This window comes from Eriocheir sinensis, chromosome 14 (assembly GCF_024679095.1).
Source record: "Eriocheir sinensis breed Jianghai 21 chromosome 14, ASM2467909v1, whole genome shotgun sequence".
Classification (NCBI taxonomy): Eukaryota; Metazoa; Arthropoda; class Malacostraca; order Decapoda; family Varunidae; genus Eriocheir; species Eriocheir sinensis.
Genome location: NC_066522.1, coordinates 21,361,302 through 21,373,105, shown reverse-complemented (window position 1 = coordinate 21,373,105; position 11,804 = coordinate 21,361,302). Strand labels below are relative to the sequence as shown.

Here is an 11,804-nt window from a genome sequence, read left to right as displayed (position 1 = left end):
GCACCCTCCCCCCCCTACACACACTCATATTTACCTTCTTCAAAGTCTTCTGCAGGATAGATACTCCCAAGTACGTCAGTGTTCCGGATGTTTGGGGTCTATCATTTTTTCTCTGTGCATGTCCTGACGTAAGACTGTCCACGCACCTCTAGCTGAAGGAAGGCTTGGTCCTGGTCTTGTTGTTGGAGGCGAGGGACACTAAAAACACTAACAAACTCCTCCTCCACCAGGTGTCATCAAAGCCGCCACTTCCGTCCAGCAGGAGCCGCACCAGACTGAGGCACGCGACCAGCGAGGAAACGCTCTCACGCCCGCACGCTGCCCGGTAGGTCCCTTGGGTGGGCGGGGCGTGGAGGGAAGGTCTGGGTAAAGGTCTCGCCACACAAGGAGAGGGTGGGGCCACGAGGCTTGGCCGGGGCACGAGTGGGCGAGGCGGGGAGTGAGTGATGCTGGGAGACTGCAGGGGAGGAAGTGATGCGAGAGAGTGAAGGAGCCTTAGAGGAGTGAGTCTGGTGGAAGTGGGGAGGCAGGGAGTGAGTAATCCTGGGAGAAAGTGATGCGGGGGAGTGAGTGAGTCTTGCGGGAGTGGGGAGGCGGGGAATGCTTGATCTGTGGAGTGAAGGAGTCTGTTAGGAGTTTGGGAGGCGGTGGTGTGGAAATGGGTAGTGAATAGGGATTGGGGTAAGTGAAATGGGAATGGATGGGGCATGTAGGGGGATAAAGGAAGTGGATAGGATATGTGTGTGGTGGGGAGGCAGGAAGTGAATGGGGCTTATGATGGGAAGGAAGAAAGTGAATGGGGTATGCAGGGGAAGGAAAGGGCTGGATAAGGCATGTGGAGGGGAGGAAGAAACCCGATGGAGAGGAGTGGATAGTGGATAAGGTAAGCTAGAGGAGTGTAAGAGGAGGCTGAGAGGGGATAGTGGGGAATAGATGGGACAAGGTGGGGCAGGTGAGACAGACAGGCAGTTGGAAGAAGATGGGGCAGGGTGGGGCAGGTGAGACAGACAGGCAGTTGGAAGAAGATGGGGCAGGGTGGGGCAGGTGAGACAGACAGACGGAGGTGTGGATGGTGACACGGCGTAGCTCCCTGTATAAGGGCTTGGGAGGAGGGACGGGAAGAGGCGGAACTGGACGGGGTGTAATGTGACAAGGTTTCATGAACAAAGTGACTGACCATCCGGATAAGACCAACCTCAAGAAAACAAAATATAGCGTCTAAATCACTCCCTCGGGCGACTCTTATGCCATGACAAGAAACAGAAACGTGATCTATAAATGTACCGTGTTTCCTTATGCCTCGTCTTGTATATATATTATCTTCTTTAGTGTGCCATAAAACGCGATTTGTGCAGCGATAACTCACTTGTAAGTCTTGTATCTGCGGCTATCTCGGCTATGTATACGCTAATCAGTTGTATATATTCGCAGTAAAAGATATGATTAGGCTCTGTGAAATCGCGAAGCACTATTTTCTTGTATACCGAAAGTCGTGTTGAATTTACGTGGTTCGCCCAAAGTCAATGTTATCCAATTTTTTTTCAGTGGTAGCGAATTTGGTAGTTGAGTTTTTGGTAGGAGGTGAGAATAGAGGAGGAAAGGAGGAAAGAGGAGAGAAGAAAGGAGAAGAGAGGAAATGAGTAGAGAAGAGGCGAGAAGAAAGAAAGAAAGAGGAAAGAAGAAAGAAAAGAGGAAGAGAGGCGAAGGGATGAGGAGAGACGAAGAGACGAGAAAAGAAGAAAGAAAGAAGCGAGGCGAAGAGAAGAGGAAGGAAGAAAGGAAGAAGCGAGACGAAGAGGAGAGGAAAAAAGAAAGGAAGAAGCGAGACGAGGAGAAGAGGAAGGAAGAAAGGAAGAAGCTGTTTGAGGCGGTGGCGGAGGTGATCAGAAATTTACTTATCAATAAAGTGAAAATAAAAAAAAAGGATATATATAACTTCCCAAGAAAAGCAGTGGTGCCTTTTCAAACTTCGCCAAAATTCAAAATATTCCAAACAGTAACTCATTTGGTAGCAGGGTGTTGGCTAACCACTCATGCGTGTCTATTTAAGGCGAGCACACTTATCAGACATTTGCATATCAAGATTCTGAGGACAGTGAAAAAGGCTACAATTTACCAAGGGAGGATCTTTCCTACGTTTTCCTCTCCATAGTCTGCTTGGGTAACCTTACAGACGCCATATAAACACATCGGCAACTTCCCTCCATTGTACCTTTCCCATCATGGTCTTGGCTAAGTACGGGACACGAGAGCTCATCTGTTCTTGTGGTCGAGTGGTCAGTGTGCGGGCGTGGGGAGTCCGAAGACCTAGGTTTGGGTCCCACTGGTGCATGCTGATAATTTCCAAGCATCGTCGAGTGGTGGAAGATTACCCACATGCTACCCAGATTTTCATTCAACCTTAACTTCAGTGATTTCGTTCAAGTGGAGCACCGGGGGCAGCATGGGCCAAGGAAGACTCATATATCACGTCAACCACTTAAATAAAATTCGCTTGCGCCACTAACTGGGTGTTGTTTTTTCAAGAGGCCCCTTAAGAAAGCCTACTGGGGCTATAGGCATCACTTAAAAATAAATCCTCTATAGTTTATGCAGTCCTTGATGGCAGCCTGTCCCATGCCCGATATAGACACACCAGTATCTCCCGCCCTCACCTCGCCCGTTACCTGTCCTCGTGTAAGTCATCCCTTGAAAACGAGAAACAAACGATGGTACTAGAATAACTTGCGCCCTCCGAGCATGTGGTGAGTAAAGGCCTCGTTACCTCGGGACGAATTGCTCACTCTGACATTCTTCTCTCGTCTCTTTTTTTCAGTAGCTCATTAATCAGCCGCGCCAAGGAAAGGGTAAAAGTCTGAGCTGGGGTTTCGTTGCCAGCTCGACGTATACGGTGGGAAACATTTGAGATAGTTATTTGCAACGTGAGTGGTGGATATGTTTATTATTATTCAATTGACGCCCTTCCATAAGCATATTAGCTAGATAGAGTCTTGTATAATTTGAAATTTTGTAATATATAATTTCTTCAAACTAAATTCAGTGTATGTTAGAGCAAGCTTCCTTTTTTCACTGTGATAAAGAGACAGACAGAGGTTATATAAGAAAACGCCGGTGATATGAGGCTCTTGTAAAGGAAAGAGGGATGCCAAAGAAAATGGTATATCAAATCTATGTCCGGAGGTCTTGGAAGAGCTTAAAACCGCTTTCTTGGATGATGTTACGTAGATGCTGATGCGGGCGGTGACTTTCTGACGAGTCTTCCTCACTCTCTGCGGCTGGCTGTTTGCATCGCTGGCTTGGGGTCGTCGAGGCTCAACACTTACTCTATATTTACGAGTGTCTTTTACATAATTTTCCCGTCGGTCTAAATTCTTCGAGCATAAAGAGTAGGTTACATGTTTTCTTCGATGCTGTCGGTTCCGGGTCGTCACTTTATGATGAAACAAAAGCAGTGCGAGTGGTCACGTCCCTGGGTTGGGCCGGAAGTCGAGGAGGCCGGTGGGTGTGTCGGTGAATGTGGATGGATAGGTATAGGTAGAGTTGGTCGGTGGGTGGGTAGGTAGGTGGAGCAGGGGAGTGGGTGGAGTGAGTTCGGCTGGGAGTCAAACATGCCGGTGGGTGTGTGGAATGCCGTGGCCCTGAGACGAGGTGTGGCTCTGACTTGAGTGGCCGGGAGTCGGGGCATGCAGGGATGGGCGGGGTATATACACTAAGGTTATGTGCGAGGATGTGAGGGGGCGAGGGGGGGAGGATACTTGTGTTCCTGCATGAATGGCGAAGATGGAAAAGAATGAACGAAGGAAGTTGTTGTTATACGTTCCCCTCCTAGCGAATGTTGAAGATAAAGAGAAAGAGTGAATGAAGGATGTGAGGGGGCGAGGGGGAGACCTCCACTTGTGTTCCTGCATGAATGATGGAGATGGAGAAGAATGAACGAAGGAAGTTGTTGTCGTACGCTCCCATCCTCGTGAAAGTTGAAGATAAAGAGAAAGAGGATGAAAGATTAACATTGTATACATATGAGTTTATCTGCGGGTACGGTGAACAGAGAAAGGAATGGAATAAAATGTAGTAAGTGGTATTTTAGTCATGAACTCGGGTTCCATACGTGTTTGTTGTGAATGGAGAACAGAATGAAAAAGGGACACTCATTCTCTCATATTGTTATTTAAAACGACTCAAATTTAGGAGGAATAACAATCCTCTTTTCTCGCAGACATGAATGTTTTGTTGAAGGAAGAGAGAAGAATGAAAGAAAACATGTAGTCATATCACCATGTCTTCGGGTGAGGTGAGGAAAAGATGGAATTCAAGGTGTTTCACTCATATTTCCCATCACCTTGGTTTGGTTTATTGAGAGAAGGATGAACGATGGAGATTGTAGTCATTGTACAACCCAAACGAGTCGCTTCAGGCATATCTGTTAATAATGCCTTCTTTTTGGTTGATGTAGAATGATCTTTTATTTCTGTTGCGCGTCTGAGAGCGTGTTGTGCTTGGCCTTCACGCTTGATCTGCTCTGGCGAGGTGTTGACTCATGTGTCTTGCTCCCCCAAAGCTCGCAACCGGCGGAGGAGGCCACGGGCTACGGCTCAGAAGGCGACCTGTAAGTTGGTGTGGCGTGTGTGACGGTGTGACCCATCCACCCTCACTCACCTCTACCACATCCCTTTTTCTCCTCCACCATCCGCCATCACCCCTACCACATCCCTCTTTCGCAGTTTGTTTTATAGGGTGTTTGTCTGTTTGTCTGTCTGTCTGTCACTGGCGCTTGATATGTACCTTCTCTGCCTCTGTCTGTCTTTGCCTATCTTTATTTTGTCCGTTTTCTTTATCTTGTTTGTATTTCTTTCGTCACTTTTTGTCTTTTTCTTTGTTTTTTTTTCTTTGTTTGTTTGTTTCTTTCTTTCTTCTATTTTTACATCTTTCGTTTTTTTTTTCTCTCTTTAATTTAATCCTTTACCTCTGTTTGTCTTCTTTCATCCTTACCACATCCTTCCTCTTCCCCAGCCATCTTCCAGTAACTCGACACATCCCTTTTCTTCTCTATAAAATTACGAACATAACCACAGTATTCCGTCCTGACTAATACCTCACTTCCGTTACCATCACCACAATCACCACAGCCCTCCACCGCCACAATCGTCAATACTCGCTCTACTTACACTTTATCTCTACCATGCACCTACACACGCACTTCAGAAAGCTATCATCATCTATTCCCGTATCAGTTCTAGTTAGCAACCAAGTAAAGAGAGTTCGAAGTGCATCTTGTTATCTATGTTCCCGTTTTTTCGTTGTTGTTTTTTGCTTGTCGTGGCATTTTCCGTCACTGCTTCTTCTCATTTCTGAACTTTATTTAACTAACTCTGATCCTTCCTTGAATTGTCTCTCTTGTCTTTATTTTATTTCTTCCTTTGTTCTGTGTACTCTTAATTGACTTTCTCTTTCTTCTTCTAGTATCTCTTTCGGTTTATTTATTTTGTTTATTTTTCTATGTGTTTTTGAACACAGCTTTATTACACTTTCTTAATTTCTTTGTTCCTTAATCTATGTACTACCTTTTTTTTTGTAATTTCTTCCTTTGTTCTGTGTACTCTTTCTTCTAGTATCTCTTTTCAATTTATTTGTTTTCTTTCTTTTCTACGTGTCTTTAAACCCAGCTCTCTTACACAATCTTAATATCTTCGTTCCCTGATGTACGTACCATCTTGGACTTTTTCTTTCTTCCAGTTTCTGCTTCGTTATCCTCATCGTTATGTATCTTGGGAACTCTTTCTTACAATATCTCTTTAAGTCATTCTCTTTTTCATATCTTTCTTATATAGCGTCTCTAGTTCCCTTATCTTCCTCTGCTCTATATACACATCGTTGGGTTCTCGTCCACAGCGTTTCTTTTAGTTTTTTCCCCATCTGCCCTTCGCATATCTGGACCTCAGTCACACACACTTCTGAGTTCGAAACAGCAGGTTCTTACAGGCATCACAGGGTCGGTACACGCGGGCCAACCCACGCCCATACGCCTCCCACACACAGAGCATCTTCGTTGATCTCTATCTTGGTGATGGATCGGATCTTTCACGCCTCGCCTAGGTAGTGGGGAAGGACCGGAAATGTCTCCAGGTGGGCGCTCCCTTGAAGGTGTGTCTGTGTGCGTGTGTGTGTGTTTGGGGGATGAGTGTGTGTATGTGTGTGTGTGTGTGTGTGTGTGTGTGTGTGTGTGTGTGTGTGTGTGTGTGTGTGTGTGTGTGTGTGTGTGTGTGTTGGGCCTCCGCCACTCTGCACGTGTAGCCTTGAGGTTGTCTTTTCTTGTTTGTTTTATAAGGTGTTTGTCTGTCTGTCTGTCTGTCTGTCTGTTTGTCTGTCTGTCTGTCTGTCTGTCTGTCTGTTTGTCTGTCTGTCTCTGGCACTCGATATGTACCTTTTCTGCCTCTGTCTGTCTTTGCCTATCTTTATTTTGTCCGTTTTCTTTACCTTGTTTTTATTTCTTTCGTCCCTTTTTGTCTTTTTCTTTGTTTTTTCTTCTCTTTGTTTGTTTGTTTCTTTCTTTATTTTATTTTTACATCTTTCTTTTTTTCTTTTTTCTCTCTCTCTTCAATCTAATTCTTTACCTCGTCCTTTTTATCTTTTTTTCTTTGTTTTTTCCTCTCTTTCCTTTTTTTCTCTCCTCTTTTTTTCTTTCTTTCATTTTTACGTCTTTCTTTTTTTCCGCCTTTCTTTCTCCCTCTCTTTACTTTTTTAATTCAGGTGGTAATCAGAATCTCTTGTTTATCATTCATTTTTCCTGGTATACGCTCGACTTACTTCAGTTTCCTTGTTTTTCTTTGTTGATTATAAAGTTGTTTTGGATACACATTACTTTTTAACTAGATTTGTTTTCGTCGTTGCAAGGACTGACTTCAATGGACTCACACACACACACTCTCACACTTTTTCAACATTGAGGGCTTGGCTGCAGACCTCCTTTTGGCAACAGAAGAAAGCGAACCTAAGAAGAGTTATTACTATCACTATCACCACCACAATATATTTTACCTCCAACGGCACCAAAACTTCTTATTAGTTCCATCATCACCCCCCCCGCACCCTACACCACCACCAATCACTCTCCTCACCATCCCCACCACAACCTTCGCCACCCCCACCACCACCATCATCATCATCATCATCACCCAAGGCCAAATCATCATCATCACTACGCATTATGAACCATCGCCATCACCGCCACCATCACCACCCCCACCAACCACACCAAATCACCACTACTCATCACCCCCCCTCCCAACCAACACCACCACCACTACTACACGTCTTTTCACCCTCATCACCCTCACCACCACCACCATCACCATCACCATTCCCCCAAACCAAACCAAACCAAATCGCCACCATTCCCTCAAAACCAAGATCTAAAGAAAAACAAAAATACCATCAACATCACACATTTCTTCACCCTTAACGCCTTCACCAACACCCTCACCACCACCGCCACCTTCTTCACCCCCTCCACCCAGGCCAGTCGGCGCCTTGTGGACCGCTTCATAGATGTATTTGGTCTTTTAACCTTGAATCCACTCCAGTCTGGTGTCCGTCCGTCTGTCGTTCACTCCGCTTCGCTGTGTTTTTACCCTCCCTGGGACACCATTAGCAGCGCAGTGTGGCTTGACCCTCCCCGCCCACCTCACCAACCCCACCTTTCCTCGTACCCTTCCCAACCCAACCCCACCCTCCCTTCCAAGCCCACCCCACCCCCACCCTCCATGCCCACTCCACCCACCGCTCTGGAGACGCTGGTGGGCGGTGGGTTTTGTGTTTATTTTACAGTAAAGGAAACAGCTCAAAGGAAAGAGAAGTGAGAAAACAAAAGCCCCAAAAGCCCGCTAATCACTGCCTATATAAAAGAGTGCATAGATGAGTGTATATATTGTACAATAGATGAGTGGCCTAAAGATGGGGTGGGTGGGTGATGTTAATGTTCAGAGGGGCTTTAAAGGGAAATATATTATAGGAGCTGGTTTGGGTTGTTTATGCATGACACTTTAGAGGGCTAATTAAAGTAGTAGGTTATAAGGGGAAATATATTATGCAGGAGGTGGGTGGCTTCTGCATGCATGGTTCTGTTTTTAATGTTGCTACTAATGAGACCGTGCGTGTGTGTGTGTGTGTGTGTGTGTGTGTGTGTGTGTGTGTGTGTGTGTGTATGACTAATGATATTTTCCTTTCATACACTTGGATATGTTAATGATCTGATGATGATGATGATAAGGAGGAGGAGGAGGAGGAGGAAGAGGATGATGGTTGTAGGATGACGATATAGTGAAGATTCTGACTGTGAATTGAGGGTGATAATGATGACGATGAAGATTAATAAGAAGAATGGTGAAGATCCTGATGTTCTTTTTAAAATTCGCTATATCAAGGAAACATAAGAACAAAAACATCAACAGAAACTGCAACAACAAAAACAACAACAACAGTAACCATAACCAGAACAAGAATGATAACAACAACGACGCAAAAAGAAATGGTATCAGAAAACAGTTTAAAATCCTGTATGTAGATGTTGGAAATCGGTTTATACACACACACATCAGCAAACCGGATAAATTTACAGCCATTCAAAGATAAGAAAAAATAAGGAAATAGTTTCAACTTCTATATGCAGATGTTGAAAATCGGTCTATACACATATCTAAAACAAACAAACCAGATTATTTAAAGCCATTCAAACCACCTCATCTCTAAACATATCACAAGACGTATCGGATCATCACATTAATACGGCCGATGCAGCTTAATTGAAATCCTATGCAGACTTTGGAAATCGATCTATACACATATCTAAAACAAACAAACCAGATTAATTAAAGCCATTCAAGCCACCACATCTTTAACATATCACAAGACGTATCGGATCATCACAAAATTAAATACGGTCGCTGCTAAGGTTTTCCCACGTCCTCATTAGTTAAGTAAGGCGCACCGTTACCTATATTTAGCTTCGATTTGATCTGCGCACACTGACTGTCGTTGTAAATTGATCCATTCGTGTGTGTGTGTGTGTGTGTGTGTGTGTCCCCATTTTCCGCATAGAGAAACTGCCGTATAGTCGCTTCAATAATAATAATAATCCCACACGCTAGTCATCATTATTTTCTTTCCTCGTAGTGGTTTGGCTTCTTTTGTTTTTCCCTGTGCTATTTTTCCTCGCTCACAATGACTCTGTGTCCTGATAGACCTGTTTGCGGGCCTCGTCTTGACCGGTTATTTACTACAGACGAGGGATGCGTCATAACCAGAAGATCGAGTTCAGGCCGGGCTGGGAAAGGGACTTGAAGGGACAGGGCGAGACGGGAAAGGAACGGAAGAAGGGACGGAAGGAAGAAAGGGAGGGGACGGGATTGGAAGAAAGAAATGAAGAAGGGAAGTATGGGAGGGAGGAAGGAACTGTAATCATGCAAGTGTCTCTGGTGCCGAGCTAGGAAAGGAGGGAAGGAAGAGACGGGACAGGAAAGAAAGAAAGGAAGAGAGGAAGGAAGAAAGGAATGGACGCGACAGGAAAGTAAGAAATTTAGGAAGGTACGGGACAGCAAAGGAAGAAAGGAAAGTAGGAACGGACGGGACAGGAAACGAAGAAAAGAAGGAACGAACGAAGGAAGGAAGGAAGGAAGGAAGGGAGGAGGGAACCGTAGCCATGCAAGCATATCTAGGGTTGCCAAGTCTTTCCCGGCAACAAGCCACGTAAGGAAGGAGAAGGACTTGCTTGGTATTCTAAGGCTCACAGGTCCAGAGTAACGGCCCTCACGCAAGAGCCAGAGTGAAGTGAAGCATGTAAACACCTTTTTTGTTTCGCTCTGTATGAAGAAGATCAGTTTCTTTAGTCAACCCTCCAAATGAGTTTTATTTTTTTTTAGTTTTGATCCACATTTAAATTTTCGTGAGTGTATTTTTAGTTCTGAGACCCGTGTAAGCTCTTCGTAAGATTACCTGAAGTTTTGAGCCATCTATAAGCTTTTCGTGATTTTTTCTTTAGTTCTGAGCCACGTGTAAGCTCTTAGTAAGTTGGCGTTGAGAGAGAGAGATGAGGCAGCTGGGTCTGGACGAAGTGGATGCAGAGGACAGAAGATAATGGGGACAACATACAAGAGTGGCCGACCCCAGTAGGGATTAATTAAGGCAGGGAAGAAGAAAATGGAGTTGTGTTTGCCGCAGAACAAAATATAAACTTAAGGATAAGGACGGCGTTACTATATCTTATTATTTGACTTGGCTGGGCAGCAGATGTTTGTACCGGTTCAGGAGATGCTTGCATTGTCAAGGGAACGTTTACATATTCATATACGCACACGCATGAATAAACTTTTACGTTATTTATTACTACTGGCTATTGCGTCTGTTACCTTGGTGTAGGAAGGAGGTCAAGTTCACCTTCTGGGGCGGCCATGTTATTATTTGAGGGGTAGTTACGGTACAGTTTGAGGGGTAGTCAAGATACGGCCATTTGAGGGATATCTATTTATCTATACGCCATAGCTGTGAAAGGCTCGGGTCTCATCTGCGGAGCCTGTGGTGAGAAAGAACCCATTAACCCTGAACCCTGGGCCAGAGTGCCATCCGGGTTACCACAGTTTACCTTACCCAGTACAACATAGATTAGGTTACGTACAATACTGTGGCTTGTTTAGTTAGTCTTCATAGCCGCACTAAGACGTGGCGAAGGTGTTCATTTTGTTTCTTTCATTTTCCCCCGTACACGTATTTTTCCCAATTTTTTCCCCCTTTTTCCCCCATGATTTTTCCCCATTTTCCCATTTTCCCCATGTGTTTTCTCCATTTTCCCCATTTTTCCCCATTTTTTTCATTTTCCCCCGTACACGTATTTTCCCCATGTTTTTATGTTATTCTTATTAAATAGCTAGGTTCAACTTTCTTCGTGTGGTTCTTTTTGTCCCATTAATGGTTATATATTTTTTGCAGTCCTAAATTTCCCTAGAGTTTTTTGTTACAGTAATTTCTAGTTGTTTTAAAGCACCATTTTGAATATAGAAACTTCAGTACGTATATTTAGATTGCTGGAGCATCAACAAGTCTGTATTAATAAATCAGTTATCCTCTGTTGATCTCTATCTATCTATTCTCCTATTTATCTTTCTTTTTATCTATCCGTTTATCTATCTTTCTTCCTTTATAACAATCAGTCTATTAATACACACTCTTTCTTTCTTTCTTTCTCATTCATTCTTTCATTCTCTTTCATTCTTTCCTTCTCTTTCTCTCTCTCTCTCATCGTGTCCCCCTCCCCCCTCCTAGCCCCTCGGAGGACCCGCGGCGCCACACCTACGCCGCGGGGGAGAAGGAGGAGGCTTACCTGCAGGAGGACTCAAGCCAGGGCGACATTGACCCCGTGGACTACTCGCGCCTCCTCAGCGAGTACTACGCGGCTTACTACGAGGCCTACTACCAGAGCTACTTCAGGTATGTCTTCCTTTAGTTCTCCTTTCTTTCCCCTTTCCATAAACAGGTAGAAAGGTGCGTCGTGCCTCGGAGTATGAGTCAAGGGGTAAGACCAGAGCTACTTTAGGTATGTACTCCTTTATTTCGTCTATATTTCCCCTCCTTTATTTCGTCTATATTTTCCCTCTTTTATTTCGTCTATATTCCCCTTCTCTTTATCAGTGTAGTGTGGTGCTTGGTTTCTCAAGGATTCGTCTTTGCGTGGTACATTTATGAGCGTCAGTGTAGTCTTTATGTACTCTGTTCAGTTGTGTTTTTCCCCTTTTTTGAACGGGATGACATTTATAAAA

General features: G+C 44.4%; 1 protein-coding gene across 11 annotated transcripts in view; it reads left to right on the top strand.

The window, feature by feature from the left end:
- LOC126998622 (microtubule-associated protein futsch-like) overlaps positions 1-11,804 on the top strand; it is a 129,803-nt gene that overhangs the window by 22,995 nt on the left and 95,004 nt on the right. For 10 of the 11 annotated variants that reach the window (XM_050860544.1, XM_050860546.1, XM_050860553.1 and 7 more), the window contains 3 exons: positions 231-325; positions 4,559-4,606; positions 11,311-11,475. In XM_050860544.1, coding sequence (XP_050716501.1) covers positions 231-325; positions 4,559-4,606; positions 11,311-11,475 — 308 coding nt within the window. The remainder of the gene's footprint in view (positions 1-230; positions 326-4,558; positions 4,607-11,310; positions 11,476-11,804) is intronic. The other variant, XM_050860545.1, reaches the window with a different exon arrangement.